At 34.8% G+C, this 25,998-nt stretch overlaps 3 protein-coding genes across 8 annotated transcripts; 2 read left to right on the top strand and 1 right to left on the bottom strand.

The window, feature by feature from the left end:
- The first annotated feature begins 415 nt into the window (after window positions 1-415).
- Window positions 416-8,790, top strand: Mahj (LisH and WD40 domain-containing protein mahjong). 6 transcript variants are annotated; one of them, XM_077403693.1, is made up of 16 exons: window positions 416-558; window positions 1,606-1,873; window positions 2,255-3,595; window positions 3,772-3,981; window positions 4,270-4,436; window positions 4,644-4,884; window positions 4,979-5,098; window positions 5,173-5,472; window positions 5,645-5,842; window positions 5,983-6,218; window positions 6,288-6,545; window positions 6,642-6,831; window positions 6,919-7,212; window positions 7,389-7,797; window positions 7,911-8,150; window positions 8,298-8,790. In XM_077403693.1, exons 2-16 carry the CDS (start codon window positions 1,613-1,615, stop codon window positions 8,510-8,512), a joined length of 4,680 nt encoding a protein of 1,559 aa, XP_077259819.1. In that variant the 5' UTR covers window positions 416-558; window positions 1,606-1,612; the 3' UTR covers window positions 8,513-8,790. The 6 variants fall into 6 exon arrangements, with proteins under 6 accessions (XP_077259819.1, XP_077259816.1, XP_077259821.1 ...); XM_077403690.1 differs by having other exon boundaries at window positions 485-638; XM_077403691.1 differs by lacking the exon at window positions 416-558 and adding an exon at window positions 576-1,161.
- A 994-nt stretch (window positions 8,791-9,784) lies between these two features.
- Window positions 9,785-11,488, bottom strand: LOC143896142 (cyclin-dependent kinase 2-interacting protein-like). The gene is made up of 4 exons (XM_077403739.1): window positions 11,258-11,488; window positions 10,801-11,024; window positions 10,538-10,646; window positions 9,785-10,128 (listed from the first exon to the last, which is right to left on the bottom strand). The coding sequence occupies exons 1-4, from the start codon at window positions 11,271-11,273 to the stop codon at window positions 9,932-9,934; spliced, it is 546 nt and encodes a 181-aa protein (XP_077259865.1). The 5' UTR covers window positions 11,274-11,488; the 3' UTR covers window positions 9,785-9,931.
- A 407-nt stretch (window positions 11,489-11,895) lies between these two features.
- LOC143896262 (uncharacterized) lies at window positions 11,896-24,880 on the top strand. The gene is made up of 10 exons (XM_077403980.1): window positions 11,896-12,824; window positions 13,276-13,415; window positions 14,269-14,438; window positions 14,743-14,862; window positions 15,100-15,321; window positions 22,317-22,471; window positions 23,062-23,291; window positions 23,805-24,148; window positions 24,389-24,456; window positions 24,549-24,880. The coding sequence occupies exons 1-10, from the start codon at window positions 12,643-12,645 to the stop codon at window positions 24,769-24,771; spliced, it is 1,854 nt and encodes a 617-aa protein (XP_077260106.1). The 5' UTR covers window positions 11,896-12,642; the 3' UTR covers window positions 24,772-24,880.
- Window positions 24,881-25,998: the final 1,118 nt, after the last annotated feature.

Raw genomic sequence — 25,998 nt, forward strand, 5'->3', positions numbered from 1 at the left:
TTTATGTTCACTTTTACCAATGTAGATGTAACTTTAATCTTGATTTAACGTACTTTTATTGTTTTTTAATTTTTAGAACTAGAGAAATATAAAAAGTAAGTTGAACCGAGATTAAAGATAATCTACATTAGTAAAAATGGACATTAGGGACATACACGTACTATCTACTTTGTTAATTAATATTATATTTCTTAATTGATGTTATTATCTATTAATTATTGGGGCAAAGCTGCTCATGTATATACATACAAGATAAAAGCGATTTCGATTAATGTTAATAAAAAATTGCAATAATTTCATAAATTTAATAATATACGGGTAGCGGTTTGTATCGTTATATATTTTGTTTATCGCATAATAATTATCTTCGTAGCTTACCGGATCAAAATTTAAGCGCGCGAACAATGCTCAAAATGGCGACCACGTGACTGGACGTGACTCCGGGATCACCTCGGGATCGTCGTACGGAGTTCGTGTTTACGTTACCCATCTATATTTTTGCAAAACCAGTTTTTCGGAACTACCCGAAGATTTCACGAGGAGATTCTGAAATATGAGGTTACTGTCCATGCCGATGTATACATCGTTGTGCGAGAGCCAGTGTAACGGATAAGTGTGATAACGATAATTAAATATTTGTAAGACTCGAGTCTTAATTCAGCTGTCTGCCCGAGTCGCGCGTATCGTCCGTGTCGTCGGGGAGATCGCTGGCAAAATTGCCGCAGGAATAACCATCGAACGACAGTTGTCAAACGTAAATGCGTATCGCGGATCCTAACCTGTAACGGACACGCGCCACCGTAACGCGCGGCGAAACGGTGACGTGAGTGAGCCGTGATCCTCGCGCTCGCCCGCGAAATTGTCGCGAATTTGCGACGCCGGCCGGCTCGCCCGATTCCCTTGCGCAATTCCATCGGGGCGAATTGTGACACGCCGAAATTGCCCTCCTTCGAACAATACTCTCCGACAATTCCTCCGTTTGTTATCCTACCCCTTTGTTTACCGTCGTTGGCGGTTTTGAGGTTATGTCGTCGGTTTGCCGCAATTCACACGCGTCGTGACATTGAGGATGTCTCTCGCGTGTCAGTGAGGGGAGTCTTTCGCTTCGAGGCCGGTCAACGGAACGGTGTTCTTTTTAAATGCCTGACGCATCGAAAAATTGTAAATATTATCGATATCGATTGTCCCGTACTGTATCTTTCGCGCGGGAGTTAACCTCCGCGTTGCGGTTTGACGGGGGACCATGTTGCCGCATTTGACAGGACTCGCGCGTCGAGATTTTAGCGCAGTTTTTGGCGAAAACTCTTATCGGGTTTCTTCGCAGGAATCTGCTGTAGAATAATTTATTTTACTTATTAGTATGGTGTATGATTTTATACACATCCCAGACAGCATTATGTCAAAAAAACGGGACGACTTTTAGACGTCTTATGTCCTGCTTTTGGACATGTGTGCTGTCTGAGCACGTATGTGTGTGCGCATACATTGCGCGCGCGCGCGCGCGCACAAAATTATGAGATTTAATATAAAATTTTGTTACGCGTTGAAATCCAACGAGAAAGCTCGATTTTCAAATTGTTGTTTCAAACGCATACATATTTGCAGATAAATAATGGCGAATGCAGAATCGCTTGCGGAAGTAACAGATGTTGTACAAATTCTACGGCAATGGGAGGAAGAACATAGCTCGCCAACTTACGATCCCATTCCTGTTCTTGAGAGATTAGCGGATATAATAGAACTCGAGACAGAACATTACATGAATGTGGATCCAGATCCGTTCGACGAGAGACATCCGTCGCGCACCGATCCAGAATGCAATTTTGGGCATATATTGAAAGTTTTATTTAGAAAGGATAATTTCATGACAAAGGTAACTATATATAGAATTGATAAAATCCGATAAGAGTGTATATTGTAGCATGATACGTATTACATTTGTTTCTTTCGAATGTAATTGATATATTAATATTTATGAATTTAAGTGAATTTTACTTTTATCACGACTTAAAAAATATTCGACGTGGAATTCTACACTATTTTCTATTGTAATGTTTAGTTAACTCAGCTTATTTAGTTTGCCATTTTTGAGTAAAGCAGAAAATATTGCTGTATTATTTTTATGATAAGACAATCGTACAAGTTAAGCAAAATTTGCTTCGTAACAATATTTTTTATCATCTACGTATTCTTTTGAAATTAAAATGTTACACTGTGAAATGATATTTTTAATATAATACATGTTTGTTTCCAGTTAATAAACGATTACTTGAGAGACTCATATTTTTCTCGGGCGGGAATAACTGGAAGAGACGTCAGAAAACTGAACGTTGCTGCCTGTCGACTGATGCTAGATATACTCCCAGGATTAGAAACCTCAGCAGTATTTCAGCCAGATATGGAAGGTCTTATACACAGATTATTTTCTTGGGCAGAAAAAAGCATTGAGCCATTACAGAGCTACTCGACCGGCCTTCTGGCCGCAGCTATGGAAGTGCAAGACATAGCTACAGGATTTAGAGATCAAAATGCCAAAATGGTGCCACTAATGTTGCAACGATTGCATAAGTTGCAGGAGAAGGCGCACGAAGATCGTCAACAGAATGTTAGGCCGTTTGCTCATGTTGGACAAGATAAGAACAGCGTCACCGATTGCGATGACAGAGACATCCCCGAGAAGCGCAAGTTACGAGACAAATGGCAGAAAAACGGAGTTATGAAAAATCAAGAGTCACTTTCTTCCGATGAGAATGACTCGATACGCAATGATGTGCCGGCCACAAAGAAGAAGAGGAGCAACTCCGGTTGTGAGACGCCCGTGAAGAACAGCGAACTCTATCCCGAGATCATGTCCCCACCTCTGTCCATTCCGAAAGCCGCGAGCAATCTGTCAGTGACACCATCCAAGCAGAGCTACAGTTTACAGCCGACAAGAATCGCTGTGCCGGCATCCGTCAGAAGCAACTTGCAAAAGTCGTCCAGTCTGTTTCAAAGTTCTTACGCGCAAATGACACAGGCAGAGGGAAATTCAAATTCTTCCTGGGCCGAGACGAAATCGCGTGTCATTGGTAGTATTCAAATGCATCCTCCTACTCTCGCGACTCGGCAAATGCTGGTTTTGCGATACCTGACACCGATGGGCGAGTATCAGGAGTTCCTCGGCCATGTGTTCGAACACAACGCTCTGGACTTGATACTGAAATACATAAACGTGCAAGAGACTAAGGATTGCAGACTCGCTTTTGAGGCTCTTAAGTACCTCGCGTCCTTGTTGTGTCATAAAAAGTTCTCAATCGAATTCCTAAATGTCGGCGGTTTGCAAAGGCTGTTAGATGTGCCGAGGCCGAGTGTTGCGGCGACAGGTGTATCTATATGTCTTTATTATCTCGCGTACTGCGAGGATGCTATGGAACGAGTGTGTCTGTTGCCGAAACACATAATATCCAATCTCGTGATTTACGCATTGTGGTTGTTGGAATGCAGTCATGATTCTGGACGATGTCACGCGACGATGTTCTTTGGCTTTTCTTTCCCATTCAAAGTTATATTGGAAGAGTTTGACGCACGGGACGGCTTGAGACAATTGTATAACGTGGTAAGAAAACATTGATCAATGTTTATGCTCACCAAGCAAAATAAAAATAAATTTAATATCTATTTACCTATTTTTAATTTAAACCACAAAAATTGTTCATTGTGAAAAAGATAACGAAGCTCGCATTGAATTATTTTTTGCTCGATAAAGTAAAATGTAATTAAATTCTGCTGTAGATATCGGTTTTGACACTTTTAAATCCTGAAGAAGACTCGACTCTAAATGACGATGAAGAGTGTGCATCAAGGCAGATTGTACGACACGTAACTGTTGCTTTGAAGAGATACATGGAAGCGCATTTGCATTTAAAAGCAGAGCAATTGCAACGTGCGGAAAACGTTAGAGCTGAACGCGATACATGGCAGCCCTCATTACCACCCTACAAGGTAAGGATGAGCAATTAATTATGCATTTAAAGGAGTTTTTCTTATCTTATCAGAGTGGTAAAAAATTAGCAATTTGTGAACCACGCTTTATAATTATCTGAAACAATAAATCTCAAAGTTTCTTACCTTTTAACGGATCATTTCTTTAAATCGCGTTTAATTACTTACGCAATCTTATTTTAAAATATGATTTGCGCCCATAATTACATTCTTTGTTTTTTGTTGTAAATTGTTATTATTTTATATATTTAATGTATATACATTTTTGAGGCATGTTCATTATTCTAGGCATGCAAGTTGAGTAGCGAGGAAGTTCAAGCAAAAGTAGAGATACTCCAAGAATTAATGTCAGTTAGAGCGATATGGCCACCAGTGGAAGAGCTTTATCGTTTAGGTGGTATTACATTGATTTTGCAAATCATAGCTTATGCTCGCGAATGGAACTATAGTGGACGGTGAGTGGACAATGTAAATTAACACATATCTACATTAACAAAAGTTTATCGGATCTTTGTAATTTTGTGTTTTAACGTATATATTACATCATATATATGTAATATCACTGATCTCTACATAACATTGGATGGTGTATGCTATGCCAACCGGTGGCAAATACACAGTTAGTAGGAGTTTTGGAATTTCTAAATAATTTATATTTTTAGGGTACATACTACTTCTAGTGCAGAGACGGTCAGATCATGTTTGGACATTATCGCAATTTCTTCTGTTGTACCAAAAGTTATGTTGCTGCTATGTGAAAAAGTCGACATGCCAGACATGTCGGTGACGATGGCGATTAATCTTTTGCTAGCCGCAGCTGAATGTGAGATTATTGCAGATCCTGATGTACAAAGAGCAGCACTTAGAGCTGTAATTAATTGTGTATGCGCTCCTATAAACAGAGTACGTTTTATTTTATATAAATTATTCCCTCAAATATATGTATATAATATTCTTAAGGTGTTTTCTAATTGATGATATTTGATGACTTTTTAAGGTCGGAGGAAATGTAGCTAGATATTCTGTAACTGGATCTGCCAAGAAAAAGAACGTTCACAATAGCGAAGAATTGATACAAAAAGTATGGGAAAGCGTTAGGTCGAATAACGGGATAATGGTATGTATGTGTGATCGTGTCTTAAATAATTATCTGGATATGATTTATATAAAATTATTTTTTTTTTGTAACAGGTGTTACTACAATTAATGATGGTGAAAACACCTATTACTGATGCCGATAGCATACGAGCGTTGGCGTGTCGTGCACTAGCTGGACTAGCACGTAGTGAGAAAGTTAGGCAGATTATTAGCAAGTTACCAATGTTCACGAATGGGCAAATTCAGTCGCTTATGAAAGATCCTATCTTACAAGAAAAACGTCAAGAACATGTTATTTTCCAAAAATATGCTCTCGAATTAATGGAAAGGGTATCTGGTAAAGCGAAACCAACGGGTGCAGAATATGAAATTTCTTTAGTCAGTTTACATAGGGTAAGCTGCTTTTAATTTACATACATGCACAAGATATCCCAAAACAGCCGCACATTTTCCAATTATTAATTCTTTGAAGTTAACCCGGTTTTAGCATCTCCAAAATATCCGGCATTTATCTTTTCTTTCAATTATTCTTGCGATGTTTCTAAACAAAATGATTTTTTTATAGGCTAATGTTGTAGCCCAAACGAGAATACAATATAATGAACAACAACTTAACCATTTAATATATCAGCATCTCATGTCGAAGGGTTTAACTGAGACGGCTAATGTATTGCACAGAGAAGCAAACTTGGAATCATCTGCAATTATGAAATCAGCAATAATATATCAACCTTTTACATACCGAAATCCTGCAAGCGTAACTGTAAGTTAAAATGGTGATCAATAAGATCGTTCATACATATGTATATACATATGTACGTTCTTTTTTAATAATTATAGAATAAACAATTAACACTTTTGTATAAAATACACATTACAAATATCAAAATATTATTTTTCTAGCCAAGAAATAGTTTTTCTCCAGGTGCCCCTGTCAATTTATATAATACAATTAGATGTGCGCAAAAAGAAACTACTTGTAGAAACAATACTACTCCCACATCATCTCGATTTATATCCCATACGGGCACTGGTTCATCTGTGAATAATAACATCCGATTAAAGCTCGCTGATTGCCTGAATCAAAATGTTATTTCGAATAATGCAAATCAGCCAATTAAATTACAAATTAATCAGAAGTAAGTTGCGTATACTTTCTTCAATATGTTTATAGTCGATATCTTGTTTTAATTGTCGTTATGTTGTAGGAAATCAATTTCGTCCGAAAAGCAGCCAGCTAATCTAGTCATTCCAGCTAATTATCAATCTATGATACAGCCTCAATCAAATAGCTGTAGATCTTTACAGAAACAGATTTTTAGAGATCCCGGAAGTGGTGGAGGACCTGGAGTAGCTAGTTCCAACGTATCGGTTACTCTCGATTCTATTATCACGGAATATTTAACTAATCAACATGCTCTCTGTAAAAATCCGATGGTAACATGCCCGCAATTCAATCTTTTTGTGTAAGTAATATTTTTTATTTTTAAAATAGCTATATAATGTGTAAAATGCGATTATTTCGGTTTTGTTTTATCTATGTACTTCAATTAATATTGTAGACCACACAAATGTCCAGACCCGTGCGCAAAAAATTCTACACCTACGAATGTAACAGTGAGATTAACGAGACGAGCATTCGGAATGGATGGTAGAAGATTAGATAGAAAACACATTTATAGCCGTTTCTGTCCTATAAAAACCTTTCGGCCTACCGATGTGGGAGGAATATTTACCTGTTGTACTTTCTCGGTAAGTTTTAATTTATTTTGTAAACCATTCTGGCTTTTCTAAACTATTGTTTTATATATCTCTTTTTAATCGTATCTCTGAATGCAGCCTTGCACACAGTATCTCATTTTGGGCACTCATGCTGGAGACGTCAAAATGTTCAACGTCCATACAGGAATGGAAGAGGGAAGTTATAATTGCCATGAAACGTATGTGTATCACATGGAAAGTAATAAGCGTGGTAATCTTTTGTTGACCTCCACTGCTTGGAGAAGTCCTATGTCAGTGCTCTGGGACACGGGAGCGTTCTTCGAAATGAAAAAAGCCTTCGACAACGATGAATATATTGAATTTAGCAAGTTGCAAGATAGAATAATCGGTACCCAAGGAGAGAGCGCGACGGTAAATACATGCACTGACTTTATTAGCATTTAATTGTATTAACTGTATTGCATAACGCAAATAATGTCGTTTACGTTAACGGTTATCGGTAGCGCTTTATATCTAACTTTCCAGTTGCGTTATATCTTAAAAGATTTTAATAAGAGTTTATATGTTCTATATACTTTCCATCATAGATATACGATATAGAAACTGGAAGCTTAATAAAAACCTTGACGCCATCCATTTCAAATCAATATACTAAAAATCGGGCAACCTTTAGTATGAACGACGAGTTAGTACTTAGCGATGGCATATTATGGGATGTTAATTCAGGCAAAGAAATTCATAAGTTTGACAAATTAAATCAAACATTAAACGGAGTTTTTCATCCAAACGGGACTGAAGTTGTATCTAATACTGAAGTATGGGATTTGAGAACGTTTCACCTACTTAAGACAGTTCCCACTCTCGATGACATGGAAGTGATCTTCTCACCGGTCAACAACATTATATATGCAGTCTCGTTAGATCAAGAAAATGAAAATGATTCTCATTATTCGACTTCCTTCAAGACTCTAGATGCTTTAGATTATAATAATATTGGTAAGAAAGAAGCATTATAATACAAGAAACACATTATTACTATTTAAAAAATTATGTAAAATTTTTTTTTATTTTAGCCTGTAAATAATCTATTTCATATATTAATATTTTAGCGACCTGTGATGTGAAAAGAGGAATTTATAGTCTCGCCTGCAATAAATTTGACACTCAGATTGCGATAGTAGAAAACCTGGGTGAATTTGCCAGCATACAGGAATCGTGTGCTAGATTGTACGATGTTGGAAGACGAAGAGACGACGAGGATGAAGCTGACGAAGACGATGAAGAAGATGATCTCGATGCCAGTGATGACGATGGTGACGATGATGCGTCAGACGATAATAATGCAGATGGTAAAAATCAATATTTCATTTTATTAATTTATCCCTGAGATATATCTCAGTGTTGTGCCGCGAGTGTTAAAAATTTTTATATATTTATAAATTACATTGTAATGTTCTAGTATGACACTAGAATTCTTGTTTGTACTCTGAAAACAGATGGTGATAATGCAGATACTGGTGGAGACGATAATGGTGATGATAACGATCAGAACGATAGAGAAAATAATGAAGATGGCGACGACGATGATGATGGAGATGAGAGTGATTCTGGCGACGATAGTGCAGATTACGATCCCAGTGTCGATATTAACGATCTATCTGAGGATTTCTATTTGTCGGATGAGGATCTGGAGGATCTAATGTTTTCATGAATGTCATTAAGAATTATAATTTTGTGCATATACATATATATACATACATATATAATAAGTATTAAAAAAGGAATTCTATCGTGGTTATATATATTAATTGGATATTCTAAATGTACATTTACAGATAATTTCTCCCATTGTAATTCGGTTGTTGATTTTACGGGGAAGAAAGTACATGTCTGTACTTTTCAAATTACAGATGATTAATTGTAAATGATTATTATGAATCTTCTGTTTGATTATTGAATAAACCATGTTATATGTTCTTTTCAATCATACGTCAAATATTAGTGGCATACAAATATTAAGGCTGTACATAGGCATGACAACTAATGTAATTTCGTGATTTGAGTCACTTAACAAAAATATAAGGAAATTTTTTAATTTGCATTAATATAAAATGATTTTACAATTTTTTCACTTGTTTCTTAATCATGAATTGTTAAGCTACGGAAGACTTGTGATATTCGTTAATTACCTACTTTTTGGAATACCCAAATATGGATTTGAGAACGTCCTTGTATGACTCTTATCAACATTATTGATCATTGATTATTATTGATACATATTGATATTGATTATTTTCAACATTAGGAATATCTAATAATAAGTAGTAATAATCGATTGAGAAACAAAAATACCGTCAAGTAAAATTGATCATTAACTCCTCCCCTTTTCTTCTCTTTTTTTCTTTCCTTTCTCTTTCCCCCTTGTCCCTTGTCTCACTCTTTCCCTTTCATCTTTTATAAAAAAATTATGTTATAAATTACAAGCTTTTGTCGTCATACATGCTTTATATAATAAAATAACCTTTTAAAAGAACATGGATTGTATTTGAGAAATAGAAACTATTTACACTAATTATTTAATTTAATTTCTGGTATTACATTAATTATCTTTCTTTTTTTAAATGACTTTTGCGACTTAAATGTTTCAGGAGCTATTAATATGTTTTTAATTTTCCTAATGAGAATAGAACTTTAAAAATAAAAAATACCGTTTAAATGCTCATTCTGAACAATAATAGAGCATTATCAAATGCTCAAAAAAAAAATGATATTCCTTTATTAAATAAGAAAATATAAAATTCAAAAGAGTTTGTATTTTCTCATCATTTTTTTTCTATTATCTAATATACTATACACAATACATATCTTTATATATAGAGAGAATAGAACATACGATGGCACGTAAAAAAAATTTAATAAAAACAATAATGTAGGAAAAATTATTTTGAAAAAAACCATTACTGTAAACGAAAGAAAATTGTAATTTAAACAGTTTTGGTTTTCTTTATTACTCAGAAAACTTGAAGTTATGAAGTATACATCATATTAGGTCATAACTGTAAAGGACTCAAAATATTTCAATCTGAATCTCTCTCATGTGAATAAATAAAAAGTACATTGAAAACTTTCATCACCTATGACCAGTTTCAATAAGTAACGAATCTAATAACACTTTTAAATCTTCAGTCAATGAAGGCTCGTACACCCATGCCGCCAGATGGAGCATCTTCCAAGAGTCTGTATAATTGTGAGCAACATTTTCAAGTAATTTGCGTTTTAATTTAGCTTCCACATGATATGCTTTATATATAGTTTCTGCTACCTCACCTAAACATTTTTGAAGCATACAGTAATATTACGACAAAATTAATTTTAGTCAACAACTCAATTATAATCAAAATATTGTAATTATCACTTATGTACAAATAAGTTTTTAGTAAGCAAAATGATAGCAATGTTCCAGCATTTGCCAACAAATTTGAACGGAATATAGCGGATTAGCATAGAGTGGCATAGACCGTGTTCTTATTAAGTTCTTATTCCATCAGCAGAGTCTGCCAACATTATTTAAATGGTTACTCATAAAATAACAGATTTTCTACTTGGTTTCTGTAATCAATTGCTATCATATTCTGTTAAAACATTACATTTCTGCTGGCATTCTGCGCAAAATTTACAGCGAATGCTTTGCAAAGTGGGTTTTTAACAAATCTAGCTATCTGAGGTTGTATCTTACCAAATTTCGTTGTCGGCCATGTTATAAACAATTTATCCGCAGTTTTATGTAAGGCTGTTACACTGATTAGTTGATGTTTAATTTGATCTAAGTTTCCAACTGCGTCATCCTGTAAATAAAGTTACTTTCAATTACTTAGATTGATAAACACATATATAATTCTAAGTAAAGTAAAATGTCAATTACGCCAAAACGATGTTGGCCAGTAAAAGTGTAAAAATATGGAATAATGCAGTAAGAGAGTGCTTAAAAGAAACATTTACCAGATTATCACAAATATTTTCTAACTTGTCACATAAATCTTGTAAATTCTCGGAATAATTTTTATCACATTTTTCCTGCGTTATGTCTTTTAAATAAGCGACTCCTAGGAGTTGAAGCTTGTTCCATTGCTGTATATTTGCATGAATATCCGCAGCTAAATCACGTACAAGACGCGCTGTCCCTGTTAAATTTCTTCCTTGAAATGACTTAGGCGAGGATAAATCTGTAATAAATTAATTTCAATGAAACGAATAAGACAATTAAAATGCGCCATTAAAAATTCTACCATATATATATATTTCTTCGTTAATATTTAATATTTATAAATTCTTATAGTCATAATATAAAAAAAGAGTTGTAATTGATAAAAGAAATTGACAAATTTCCAAAAGTAGATTCCTTATAATTCTATTTGTAAGTTTTATATCTAAACTTATACATTAAGACTAAACTCACTGATAGGAGAAAACATCCTTTTTTAATTGTCATAAAGCTACAATTATTGTGTTCTACACTTTACATATATCTAACACGAGTTCGACAAACGACAAACAACGATTCTACTTTTGCTCTACACTATTATATTAATCATTTAAATGAGTTATTTGTTTATAACTATTGTGTACAAATATTAGCAAATTGTAGAAAAGAGGTTAGGTCGTTATAATTCTAGACAAATGTTCGCTGGCGCTGGCGCCTCTACAAATGGACATTGAACTACGTAGCCACATCCACGAATATTTCCAATGGGTAACACGCTAAAATCCTAAAATCCCATGGTAGGCGGGTTGAGAGAACGTTTACACGTAAAATATATATTTAATATTGTAATCCATGGTGGAAGGTAATAATGAGTAATAATCTATGCGAAGTAGTTTACAGTTAATCGGAGATGGTGAAACCACCCCATATATTTAGTTTATATTTTCATTTATTTATATAGTTCGGGCATAATTTTCAAGATGCTACGAAAAATTAACAATATGATTTTTTGACGATCTTGATCTTATACCTGTGAAAAAAAAACAACGTGTGTATAATATATTGTTAAATTGTAAGTAAGATTGCTTTTTGTCGTTTAAAAGCAGCTCACAATGAGATGTTTTTTATTTTAACTTTTTACAAATAAATTTTGCTATTGTATTGATATTTGAGGTGAATACCTCCAATTTGAATTTATCCTCGAATTTTATTACGAAAATCAGATATAGATTTTTAACGTTTATCTTATCGCAAAATAAATGATTCGGTACGTGCTATGGGACTATTGAGCCGGCCCCGATGAGATAAAACGACAAAACGAGTAATCCGAATATTTTTTATCAGTTTTCGTCACGATACACGGCGAGACGGTCCTATTTGATCTAATATTATAAATGATATCTTACGCTCCAAATCTCGTGCAATTCGAGGCAATTGTTCATTATAAATTATAAATCGTTTTTTTATGAGAAAAGAGTGCAAGATGGAAGTATATACGTGACGAATACAGTGAATTAAATTATTTTTGTGCGTAATTTAAGGAATACGTATTTTTAACAACATTTAGAGTTAATTGTTTTATAAATAAATATTTATAAAAATTATTTGTATCCCGTGGAGAGATTTACGATAAATCGAGCTACTTTTATACGTCTTGGTTCTAAAACGAAAACCAAGAAGGCAAAGAGAAGTTCGTGTTAATATATATATGTTGGAAAAAGTAGTAACTTTCATGCAATTGATATATCTGCGGTACCAAACGAAATACCGTAACAATCTGGAAGAAGAAAAATATCGTTTTTTCTTAGATATTAAATTGAATATTTTCTAATTATTGTATAATTTTCGAACATTTAAAAATGGTCAAGCGACAAGTACCACATCGGTTGCACTCGAGCCTAGAAAACATCACCGCGTCAAGCTCGACTAGGCGAGAGATGCGTCAAGTACCAAAGATCGTACGGAGATCCGCTTCCGTTGGCAGAAGGCCGATGGGATCCAGAAATTTTTCATCTAGAGAACAAAACGCCCGTCTTCGCAAGTACGATCAGTTTTATTTTTAAATTTATTATCTATATATATCAGTACTAAAAAAATCAATAGTGTGTTTACGAGATATTTTATATTTTATTGATATATTTTGACATGAAATATAAAATATCTCGTAAACTATTAATTGTTTTATAATGCCTTAATACTTTTAATAGAATAAGGGATGAATCAATTGGGGTAAAGAAAACGCGTAGTTTTTCAAAAAAGGTATGCAATATTGTATATTGTATATTGCATGATCTTTTTTGAGAGAAAGCACGGAGAAAAAAATGCTTGCAAAAAATATATAGTTCTTCAAAATAGACGAGGGGATATTTGTGTATTTTTTCCTTTGTAACTTACGATTGCTTGCCAATTGTTAAGATATTGGTTATTATTAATTTTACAATTTTCAATTGTTATTAATCGTGATTAATTTCTGTTCATTTTTTCTATAATAGGACGACTTCGCTCGAATCTGTCGACTTATCACAATGCGTGGGATGCAAGAGCAAAGTAAACTCACCTAGAATGATGAAATGTCGGCACATTTTCTGCATGGAATGTTTTAAAAATCGTCTTATGATATCGCGCAGAAGAGGTATATTTTATTTGAAATACTATTTTCACATAAGCAATTATTTCATGGCGCATTTCCGATTAAGACAACTATATAATACCACCCATCTACATGTATGCAGTTTTTAAAATAAAAATTATAATTATTGAGTTTGCGAGATTCTCTTGTGCATTATGTAATGCATTGAATTTTACATAATGTTATTATCAAGTCGATATTCCATCTTTTGTGTATGTGCTGCGCATAATTAACTTTCGAAGGTATAATCAGTTAATGTAAAGCAGTAAGCTGTAGTCGACAACTGCATAATAAGCAATTGACACATCACAATAAGTACCGTAGTTAATTATTATTTTGTGTGAGATATTGTTCAATATATATTTTTACACAATCAATTTGATTAATATGGTATTTTATTATTACGTTTATATTTTATTAGAGATGTTTTATTATATATAAATGCATTAAATAAATTTGTTATGATATAATTATATTTAATCATGCACGTTTATCTTAAACATATCAGTCGTAAATGTATATCAACACAAATTTAAAACACAAATATATATTATCATTACTTTAATTATTTTATCTACATTGCAACACGCATTTTTATATATATTGCATAATGTCCTCGTACAACACTTTTTAATAAGACATTTATAATAATAATTTTGCTATCAGAAATTCATTTAACATGCGTTTATAATTATTGTAGCATGTCTCACTTAATTGTTACAAGTTCGAAATTGTCAAGAAATATAATTTGAAAAATAATTCCATGGAGATAGTATTAATGATGCATTACATCTTCTGGATTTGTAGATCAATGATAAAATACGTGTCATAAAATCAATATGTGTTTCTATCTTAGATGGCAGCTCTATTTGCCCTGTATGCAATGTAGCAGTAATTGCAATAGCGAAGAAAGAATCGAAAAGTGCGGTGAGCTTTGCGCCTTTACCTCCAAAGATGCGTGACGAAATATGCCGTAGCTGCGGTGAAGTTTGCGAGTATATAAACAAATGTAAACACTGTAAACGCGTAAGTACGGTTCATGGATATTTAGATATTTACATAATCTTCGCGAGTGCATTATGATGATTGTATAATTGGAGGGGTAAAAACCAGTGGTGTAAGTCAAATTTTTTAAAATATTTGACTTACACCATGGTTTTTACCCCTCCAATTATACAGTAAAATTACAATAATCCTTTACCAGATTAAATATTAAACGTGGGTGTAATTGTGGCTATATCAATTTATTAAAAGATTAGTTATATTTGTAAAATAGAGTGGAGAATAATAAAATGTATTTTATGAAATTTACATGTCAACATTCTTATAGAGATTCTGTGATGACTGCTGGACAAGTCATGTCAATGATTTGAAGGATGAACTAGGTAATATAAATGGGGATCTCGAGACATCAGCGACCAGATTCGAAGATAAAATAATCAACTTTGAGGTAATCGCAATTTATTAATTAGCTCATTCTTCTAGATTACGAAGAATATTTTATATATAATATATATATATATTTAAACTATATCCGAAAAGTGTGTAATTAAATATATTTTTTACGAAACGCAACATGTTACGTTTCGAAGTTAAACGGATGGTATCTTGTCGTCAAAAAATTTGTCTGTGCAAATATGTGCGCGCGGGCACGCGAAAGAGTTAATTAAGTTTTTTGTTACTACAGAGCAAAGCAAACGAAACGGTGGAATTCATTAATAGGGACATCGAGGCTCAGATAACTGAACTTAATAAAAAGAGGGACAATCAGATTGAGAAGGTAGAGCATATAATCGCTACGGGAGAAACGTCAGTTGACGATATTAGACAAAGGATGGAAAAAACTCAAATGGAGATAAAGGAACACAAGGAAGTGCAATATGATACACTGTCTGATAATGAGGAAAAGGTATGATATTTTAAGCTTTTAATATTTTCATTTTTCGTGAAATAAAAGGAGGAATCTATTCTACGAGTATGTGTGCACGTGTATATTTTGCGTATGTAAGTATTACATTCATATAGATGTAAAATACATCCATGAGTATATAGTAACGTTCTCTACGTAAATTATATATTAAATAATGGATTGTGTATAAAGTTGAAAAACTTAAATAAAGTTAAGAATATATATATTTCAATATATTCTTTAACAAAAAATTTAATATTTTAATAAATTTTTTAAATCTTTAAATATTATATTAAACATATTTCTACATACTCTCATATATATCAAAGATTCTTCCATTTATTCTTCATCAATCTTTTTCTTCTATTTAGTTATCCTATTTCTTTAGCACAAAAGCTTTAACAAACTTTAACTGATTAACTTGCGTGACATTTCGATCGAGATTAGTGGTGGGTAAAGAGATAGCGTAAAAAAATTATTGGGGCTTTTCGACATATATATTTATCAAGATATCGTTTCGTATCGGCATTTGTCCATGGCAGAAAAATGGAGTCGAACAAAGTTATCGAATTATCGAAAAAAGTTCATTCTCTCGTCCGTTCTCTTCCGAAATGAAGTAAACTAGGTTTTCTCCGCTCCTTCTGACGCTGCACCCCGATCTCTCCTCCGGTTCTAAAATCTGGACCAGCATTGTACCTGTCCCGTGCAGGACGCCTCACAGTATTGATTACTTGGGAGGAGAAAGGCACGTGGAAGGGTGGGCAGAGGGGGGAGGGAGGTGAATGGCGAGCATGTGGAGCTGGTCGAGGCGAGAACCAGGGGTTGCCGGGTTTAGTCGAAATTTTCATCGTTTCCTATAAAGTTAATGAGATAGGCAAGAAATTTGCGACCTGGAAAAGACCTATGCCGACAACGGGAACACATTACGCAGCGCAACCGCGAAAAACAGCGAGAAAATTATCGCTGAGAAAATATAAAGGGTTCTGACGCGAGAAAATATCGCACTGTTATATACACGCTGTTACGATACTTCATTGAATATAATCGGGATGAGATACGATAGATAAGATAGAATGATTTGTTCGTTAAGAATTGAAATAGCAAGGGACGGCATATTACATTGTAAAAGTTAAGTTTTTAATAATTTTTTTTTCACGTAAAAGGTAATCTAAATAAATTAAATTAATTTGATTATTATATGCATTCTGTGTTATTCAGTACACTTGTTTTATATACGTTTGCTTTATATATGTTTTAGACGATTGCTCGATTATGTTTTAACAGAGTTTTGTTTTTGACATGTTTTAAAAGTAATACGCAAATTCATATGCACACACACACATACACACACAGAGATAGAGGCGGAGGGGGAGAGAAAGAAAGAGAGAAGAGAGAGAGACATGTTTACAAGCGTAACCTCTTGCGTAAATAAATTAACAGTTTATCCATAACCATAATTAAATACAGAGGATTAATTAAAGATTACCGTTTAAAAACAAGTATTTTTTCTTAATTAAGATATTTTTACTTTTACGAGTAACGTTTCATTTTTGTAAGGATTATCGTTTTCAAACACTTATTTCCTTATGAATACCTTGACAAATATTTAGTATAAGTAAACTTAAGATTATACTAAGGCTGATGGCAGAGAACGAGACGTAATAAATGTCGTAGTCGTGGACGTATATAGGGTAAGACAGAGAAAAACGTAGTCGTAAGGCTATTGTAGGCATACGTCCACGACTACGACACTTACGTCTCGTTCTCTGCCATCAGCCTAAAAATGGTTAAGATCAACCATTGATTATTGACTATTATTGACTAATTTTAATTGTAATTTCATTTAATCTTCGCTTTTTTCTAATTTTAGTTCTAGAAGAAAAACATAATTAATTAAGTTATTATGACAATCAAAACTCATCTTTCTTTAAATTAAAAAAAAAAAAAATTTTTTTTTTAATTTTTTAATATCTTATAATTGAACATTTTTTTTGTTTAAAAAGAAATTTAAAGATGTCAAACTATTTCTTAGCCTACGATAAAAATTATAATTATAAAATGAAAACGACTACGATTAAATTTAGAATCAACTAAAAATGATCAAATATGGATTAGAATGTCGAAAAACTGTATATTTTCGTATAAAACGCAGAAATGTACCGACGTTAAATCGAGGAAAAAAAAACTGACGATAACGACGAGGAGCCGTGAGGCCGGGGAGAGATAGAGGGATGCGACGAAAGCGAGTTGAGGGCGGGTTCGCGAACCGATAGGACCTAACCCGGGATAGCAAGAGGATAAATGGTGTTGGTGTATAAGGCACGAGCAGCCAACGTCTGCTCCTGACAGCCCATTACCACTGTACAAACGCAGGCACGGTGGTCTGGTACGATGGTAAAGGCCCTTCTGAATCCTGTCTCTTTCTCCGCAACGCGGCTTTCCTCCTCTTCTTCCTCTCTCTCTCTCTCTTTCTCTCTCTCTCTCTCTCTGTTTCTCTATATCTATCTCTCTTTCCCTCCTGTCTCTCATTCTCTCCATTCATTTCTCACTCTGCGACTCATTCTCAACGTATCGAGGATTTCTATCCCGCAAGGAAGTAAATCGAATGAGATACACTTGCGACTTCGTCACCATATTGCGCTTTATAAAGGTGTACAATTTTAGAAATTTTGATGTATTATTTTGTATTTTTATCAATATTTTTTTATCCATAGCTCTCAAGTCGATGTCTTTTGAAGAAACATTTCTTGTACAAAGCAGTCGAATTATTGCGATCTTTTATTTTTCAGCATTAATGTCCATTTCTATCACTGCAGATTAACACTTTAATTTTTCGGTTTAATTTACTTTTTATTTTTTTTTCTAATTCTCTAAGAAACCGAGATTAAAGTTAACATTGGTAGAAATGGACATAAGTGTGCAGTGATTAAATTATAAGTTAAATTTCTTTTAACGCGCGCGCGTAAAATTCAGAATTAATAATAAAAAAAAAAGAAATAAAGATTTATGTATCTCATTTGACAAGATCCCTTAATTTTTTACTGTTATCGAAAGAATCTCCAATCATAATTTGAAAGAAATACCTACACCTAACATCTCTCTGCAGCATTCTGAAAAATTTACTACTTTTATTCAAATAATAAAATTTATCTGCCAACGATTTATATGAATCGACCGCAACTCCGCATGTCGAAGAAAAAAAAGAAAAAAGAAAAAGAAAATATATACCCGCGAAAGAGAAAATGCTGCTCAGCCGAGCTGTTCAAAGTAGGTGAGCCGGCAAGAAAAGTAGATTTTGCAGCTTATTATACATTCGCGTGGGCGAAATGGGATCCATCCTGAATCAATTCGCCGTAAATACATTCCCTCAGCACGCTCTCGTTTCTCTCGGGGTAGCTTTTTCGGGGTTGGCTCGTAGCCACGCCCGACACTCTCGCTAGGCCACGCCCGCGAACACAGATCCCGCACACACATATACGTACGTAGACCTGGAGGTTCTCCGTGGAGCCCAAGGGCTAATAATTCACGTCACGAGCACACCCCACTATAAAGAGTCAGCTACAGGCACCGGCGGGCGTATATTCCACCGGCGACAGCATAAACGCTATCCAGTTGCAGTTACTGTTAATTACCGATCATCTTTTATAATTTATTACCGCACCCGCTAGCGCGGATATTCCGCCGCGCCCGGAAAATTCGCTCGATGACTGACTGGCCTGACAATTATGTAACGCATCGCCGAATCATTCGCCGAAGTCACTTAATTGTCGAACTCGTCTCTCATCGTCTGCGTAATCGGACGAATAACAATGACGCGGTGTGACTGGCTCCGATCATCTCGCCGATTGAACGAAGTTATGCGAGAGGAAGCTGATTCTGAAAAAATGTTTCTTTGAGTGAAAAACTTTTATAGGAAAATATAAAAAATTATAAAATTGCATAATTATTTTATGCAATAAAAATGGGACGATTGTGTTTTCTGACATATGTACGATAATTAGTTTCCGACAATTAGTTTCATTTTACACGGTAATGTTTGAAATAACACCGGCAACGTGAGATAAAAAAAAAGTGATAAACAGCATTTTTGACTGCTCATATCTGAAAAGCGACTCTACTCGTCGCTATACAGTGACAAAAATTAACGTCACCTATCAATAAGAGCCTCTAGGCTATCAGGCTTATTTTATATTATTATAAAAGATAGGAAGAATAAAGATTATTGTTGTGATATTAAGCCTCAATCTAATAATGATTAGTTGATCAGTTAATTTAATGATGAAATTAACAAGTAAAAAAATGGACATAATTACACGTCAATGTACAATTATGTATTTTATTAATGACATACTTTATATTTACTTTAAGCAAATTAAAAATTAGCATAATTGCGATTGTTTACAGCGTTCTGTCTCAGGAGCTACTTATACAATGGGTCGTAGCTCATCCTGCCGAACCGCCATTGAAATTTTTGCCGCCGAGACAAAGTGTCGTACGGCTTAATGATGCCGCAAAGGCTCGTTAATTGTCGCGAGCGATGAGGAAAAGGGGGCGGGGGTAGTGGGCGTCGACACGAAAAAAATCAGGTCGAAAGTTGGATCTGATGCTGATTGCCGCAGGTTTACAGGATACGCTGATACGCCCCCTTCCCGTCTTTGAGGTTCGGCGGGGGTGCTCGAGTCGCCGGTGGCGCGGGGTATAGTTGGCCCCCTAAAATTAGCCACAGTGACATATTGAAGTGCGCGTGTCGAATCCCCTAAGATACAGTTCCCTATCCCCTCCCCCTCCCCTTTTCACCCCTCAAATTCACAAAGCTGCTGCCCTGGGAAAATCATCTGACGCGTAACTAAACGGTGTATCATTAATTCCGACGTGTATGTTTATATCGCGCTGGTTAAAGAACGCGTGCATGGGACACTGCGGCCCCCCTAACTGTGTGGGGGGAGGGGGGGGTTCTAGATTTCCAGATTGGCTCATTTGCCGATCACTAAAAAAAGCGACGTCGCTGTAAATTAGCTGTTGCGCGAGCGTGCACGTAACGGGAGGGTGAAACGATATCATTGATATCTCATAAAAGTGCTTACAATTAGTATAAGAAAATTTGTTTCTATCATTACATTTGCCACTTTGAACAATGCATTTACCAGGTAACAAGCTGACGTTACTTGTCGTCATTTTAAGGTCGAAACCAATGACGTCAGATAACGTTTAGATTGTTATCCTGGGTTCTTTTCTTACAAAATAAGTTTCTTTTATATTTAACAAATAAATAATTACTTTAGCTAATAGTTTATAACAACTTATTTTATATGTACTCTATATCTAATACACGTGCTTGCACGTGTGTGTGTGTGTGTGTGTAGAATATTATCGGCAAAATCTATTTTAGAAATAATCTAACATTGAAAAATAATCGAATTTACATAAATATACAACTCATGTGATTTTATTTTTATTTTCGAATTATAGCTACTTCTGCAATCTATTGTTGTCTGTTTCTTCTACAGCTGACACTAAAAATCTAGCATGTAGTATCTCGCAAAGTCCGATTGCAGTACTTTCGCTTCTGAATTCGCGTCTTATCAAGCCAGAGCTCTCCCCGTATTCTTGCGCTCGAAATTTCTCATATTTCGCTAGAAGCACGGCTCGTTTCCAATTGGCAACTACTTCCGTTCTCGCGGAGGAAAGGCACCAAATTGTCGGACAGGGATGTCGATTCTTGGGTGACCATTTTATCGGCGACGCGTCGCGCTGTCCACCTGATCGGCGTGAAACGTATCGGCACGCTAAGTGTCGGGGAAAAAAAACGACGACGGACGCGCTTTGCGCCCACCCTTTGAAGTCACCAAGTTGAGATGCACTTTGAACGATCCGACGAGTCGCAACGTGGCACAAAAATAAATGCCACGAATCTGATGTAGATTGGAAGAAAGATGTATATCTGAGATAGATATCTTTGCCTCCGAGCAAATAAAATCATTTTTCTTCACCTCTTAAACACTTTCCGCCATAATAGACACAGGAATCTAAAATTATCAAATTATGATACAAAATAAACGTACCTATTCTATAATTGTGATAGAGAGGAAGAAGGAGAGGGAAGAAGAAGAAAAATGAGAGAGCGATATTTTCTTGAAGCCCATTGCAAGGTTTAAAGGCTGATAGAGACAAATACATCAACGTGTACTTGTTTTTTTCTTTTTCGTCTACATATATATCTTCTAATTTTCATCGAAATGAGAATGAAATCGGTTCGACGAGGATTCCTCGTCAGATTATGGCATTGGCCGAATCGCCGGCCGGCGATGTCGGGGGATTCATCGCCGGCGCAAACAGGCTTTAGGCAACCAAGCCTATTTGGTACACGTGTCCTCGCGCATTGAATCGCGGCGATCCTCCTGTTCGCGACGATCGAAACGCGGTCAGGGCGAGCGAGAGAGAAGGAAGGAGCGGGGACCCCGCGATCGGGGACAAAGGGCCCGCACACGTCGCCACGTGACCGCCGGTGGTACGACTTCGGGGTGCCGTAAGTGCCAGAAAGCACAAAGCTTCACCGCTCTCTTTTTTCTCTCATTCTCTCCCTCCTTCTCTCTTTCTTCCCCTTTCGTCCATACCCCTCCTCCCCCGTGCTCTCTTTCTCTCTCTCTCTCTCTCCTTTCGTGTCTCTTTATACCAGAAATTGACCGCAATTTAGCGACGCGTCGTTGCACACCGCGCGGGATTTGCGGCAAAGAACGTCAACTGCATTGCTCTGCATATATTTCATTTTTGTTCATTCGCCGATTCATCCGCGATGAGAAGCGGATCGACTTCTCACCCCGCGCGGAGGAAACTTTCATCGTCGTATTCGCTTGGAAATCAAAGTCCATCTACTTTAATTATACTGAATTATCGCGTGTTCAATGCAGATGAGACGGAAATTATATCAAGCGCATAGTTCTTCATGGCAATTTTATCCGTCTTCGATGATATACGCTAAATTGTGTCTATTTCAGGTGAAAACATTTTTGGACCTGCAGCAAAAGGCCGCGGAAATAATGGCAGCAGTTACCATTTGGGAGTCGGAATTAAATGATGTTGAGAGGGAGCTCAGAAAAGTTAATAAGCGTGGAAAGTCATTTATGAAAGAAAAGACTGGTCCTTCGTATAAGTAAGTAAATCTTTTCATATAATAATTATTTTGTATATAGTTATTGTGTTCAACAAAATTAGATAAAGAAAAGTTTTTGATCTTTTATCATTTATACGTATTTTTAGAATATACTATTTCGAATATTATTTTTCACATATTTTTGTTATGACATAATTTTAACTATGCGATTATATATGGTTGAAAGAGGCTACAAGTGAATGGCTTAAAATCGAAATTTTTATTACAATTTATAAAAAATCATGCTAAAATATTTTGTAAAAAAAGAGAAGAGTAAAAGAAGGAAATTTTAGATTTCTTTAACTCGTGCAGAGTAAATATATATATAATTTATCAAAAGAACATATAAAAATATCAAAAAGTTGCTAAATTGTAGATATATAAATATACATATTTGTCTCTTTCGGAGTTACGTCTTTATAAGGATTTTTTAATTGTTGTGTTATCTGAATTTTTAATATCACATTGCGTATTTTAAATTAAATTGAAAGTCATTTCGCGCGTCGCGTGAAGAATGTACGTAAACTAAATACAATATGTGACTGTGACGATATACGAGGTCGTGAAATGAAAGAAAATTGATACGGCAGGCGGAAAAATTTCACACCCAAAATTATCGTGACCCGTGACATAGTGCAGCGACCATCGGCACTTGCGGTTGATTCCTGGAGGGATAACATTATCGTAACCTGTCCGGGATCGGGACGGATTGTCATTCTCGACAGGAAGTTCAAACTTGTGCGGAAAATTCGTCACCAGGAGATGATGGCACCTCAAGGAGTTGCCTTCCTGCAGGAACACGACGAGATATACGTGACAGGTATCAATATTTAATCCTCGAGCGAGGATTAATCCGTAAAACGGCAGGGCTCTAGATTAAGTTCCCTAAAATTTAAACTTTCTTTCGTTTTTGTTGCATCTATTCGCATCTTTTCTTTTTTAAACAAACGGTTTAGCGAAATAAAAATTAATGAGTATACACAAATAAATAGTAAATGTATAAATAACCCCCGAGTAAGAAAAATATATATATAATCATAGAATGGTAGATCAATTTAAATAGCGAGAGATTTTCCTCCACAACTTTTATCTATCTTGACTCAGAAAAAAGCTGCAATCCATATACAATTATTACAATAGTGATCTCCAAATTATAGACATTAATATTATATACGTCACATATATATATCGATTAAAATTCGTTATTCACAGTTTGATAAGCTTAGTGTATTTTAATTCGGACCGTTATTTACGAAAGAAATAGTATTTCAATAATCAGAAATAATTAGCGAATATCAGTGATTTGTTAATTATTCGGTGTTCCTGCTCGCAGATAAATGGAAGCATTGCATCTTCGTGTTTAATCACAACGGCGAACTCGTTCGTCGCATGTGCGAAAAAGGTCACGGAGAGTCGGAGCTGTGCTCGCCGGAAGGAATCGCGTTTCATCCGGAACGTAGCGTGCTTTACGTCGCTGATACTGAGAACAATCGTATCCAGATTCTTGAGAGGGACGGCACGTATCTGGACAGCATCGGGCCCAAGGGTAAAAACACAAGGGGCACTGTCAGATTCCGTAAAACTGGCCCAACCGCGAGCCAATTGAATCAACCGACCGACGTGGCTGTTACGATAACTCGCGTCGCCATCGCCGATTCCGGCAATCACAAGATAAAGGTATAATTATCGTCAAGAGTTGTCTTGGATATTTATTCACCTTTCTCTGGATTAAATTAATTTTTCTTTGATCTTCATGGAAATTTAAAATTAAACTTGTATGCATTAACATTGCGCACAAAATACTTAAAAAATTATATTAAATATTAAAATAAATTATATATATATTTATCTCATAATATATATTATTATTTTTGTATTAATGAATATTTCAAATAAACCACAATTTTTTTTATGTAGATATTCAATCACGACGGGCAAATTCTACAGTCGATCGGTGGCATCGGCACGGCAAAGGGTTTATTTAGGTTAATATAAAGTTATTTATACTTTAATGACACAAAATTTATATTATTATTAGTATCTAGAAATTTACTAAAGAATAATTTCTAATTTGTAGATCACCTGAGGTGTTGAAGATCGATGCGAAGGGATACATCATTGTTGGTGACGCTGAAAATGGGAGAGTGCAGATCTTTTCCCCGGAAGGCGAATTTTTACGGGTGTTAGGTGTTAAAAAAACTCAGGGACATAAATTTGCATGGGTATCAGGTTTGTTTGTGACAAATAATTATAATATTTTAGTTTCTGATAGTAAAAATAATTTTGTATATTTATTTTAATATTATAGACTAATGTACGGATGTCTTTACCTAATAAGAAAGTCATTCACTTATTGTTTCTGTATATATAATGTATATTAATCACTTATTTCATAAATTTTTTAATGTGATAAATATCGTACAACAGTATTAAAGTTCGATTTTGAATTGCATTATAAATTATGTTATTCATTTTAAAATAAAAAAAAACATTCTATATAGTTATAATGTAAAAGAGAAAATTTCTTTAAAATTTTATGTTCTGACATATAGTCATTTTAGGAAACGTATACTGTATATTTTACACAAATGCGCGGTATAGAACTTTATATGCAGTTATACAATATGTTAGATTTGAGTGGAAATTAACATTTAAACGGACTATTAAATAAACAATGTAACAGAATTGATTCCTTTACAAAGCGATGGATATTTCTCGGTGAAATTAACAATATATTCTACGAACAACTTTCTGATCAATCAAAAAACATGACATCGTAGGCAATACAAAAAGATGTGCAACTTTTTAAAAATATTGAAAGCATTATGAAACGAAAATACTAATTTCCTATTCGGTCAGAGAATGAAATAAACGCGTGCTAGCTGCATTTTTTTCGTTCTCCAAGAACATTTATTTATATAATAACAGCTAATTCTGGATCAAAGTGGATAATTCGCAAAATATTAAGAAATAATAAATCGAACGTCTTTATTTTTAATCTTTAACTGTTCATATATATAAAATAATTTCGCGCCTTTAGTTAAATCATACTGCGTAACAATATGATTTTAAGGATGTATCATAGGTACAGTCTTAGATGTATAGGACATAATTTTCAAAGCGCTACCAAGTGGATAAAAATTTGTGAGAATGTTCTTTTAGTCTTCCTGATGTGCTACAAAAAAGTAGAAACGAATCCATTTTAGTAAAATCAGCGAATTAAAATCGTTATATCTCAGGAACCGTTTAGTGGATTCGTTTCTACTTTTTTGTAGTACATCAGGAAGACTAAAAGAACATTCCTACAAATTTTTATCCATTTGGTAGCGCTTTGAAAATTATGTCCTATACATCTAAGACTGTACCTATGATACATTTTTAATAGGCTGTTGCAAGTATAGAACAACCGCGAACATGCTGTACAGTAATATATAACCATTATGTTACATAATGAACGTGGCGTCATTAAATGTTGAATGACGTAAATAAATTTATTCCATATGACTTTTGTGCACGAATGAAAGTAT

Source organism: Temnothorax americanus, unplaced genomic scaffold (assembly GCF_048541705.1).
Source record: "Temnothorax americanus isolate GAGA-0224 unplaced genomic scaffold, ASM4854170v1 Scaffold18, whole genome shotgun sequence".
Taxonomy (NCBI): Eukaryota; Metazoa; Arthropoda; class Insecta; order Hymenoptera; family Formicidae; genus Temnothorax; species Temnothorax americanus.

Coding starts and splice junctions, on each gene's coding strand:
- Mahj (XM_077403693.1), top strand. CDS start 1,613: ATGGCGAATGCAGAATCGCTTGCGGAAGTAACAGATGTTGTACAAATT. Junction 1,874..2,254: donor AGGATAATTTCATGACAAAG/GTAACTATATAT, acceptor GTTTGTTTCCAG/TTAATAAACGATTACTTGAG. Junction 4,885..4,978: donor TATGCGCTCCTATAAACAGA/GTACGTTTTATT, acceptor TGACTTTTTAAG/GTCGGAGGAAATGTAGCTAG.
- LOC143896142 (XM_077403739.1), bottom strand. Junction 10,647..10,800: donor AAAATATTTGTGATAATCTG/GTAAATGTTTCT, acceptor CTTTATTTACAG/GATGACGCAGTTGGAAACTT. Junction 10,129..10,537: donor ATGGCCGACAACGAAATTTG/GTAAGATACAAC, acceptor AAAAATGTTTAG/GTGAGGTAGCAGAAACTATA.
- LOC143896262 (XM_077403980.1), top strand. CDS start 12,643: ATGGTCAAGCGACAAGTACCACATCGGTTGCACTCGAGCCTAGAAAAC. Junction 12,825..13,275: donor CAAAACGCCCGTCTTCGCAA/GTACGATCAGTT, acceptor TTTCTATAATAG/GACGACTTCGCTCGAATCTG. Junction 22,472..23,061: donor AAGACTGGTCCTTCGTATAA/GTAAGTAAATCT, acceptor TTGATACGGCAG/GCGGAAAAATTTCACACCCA.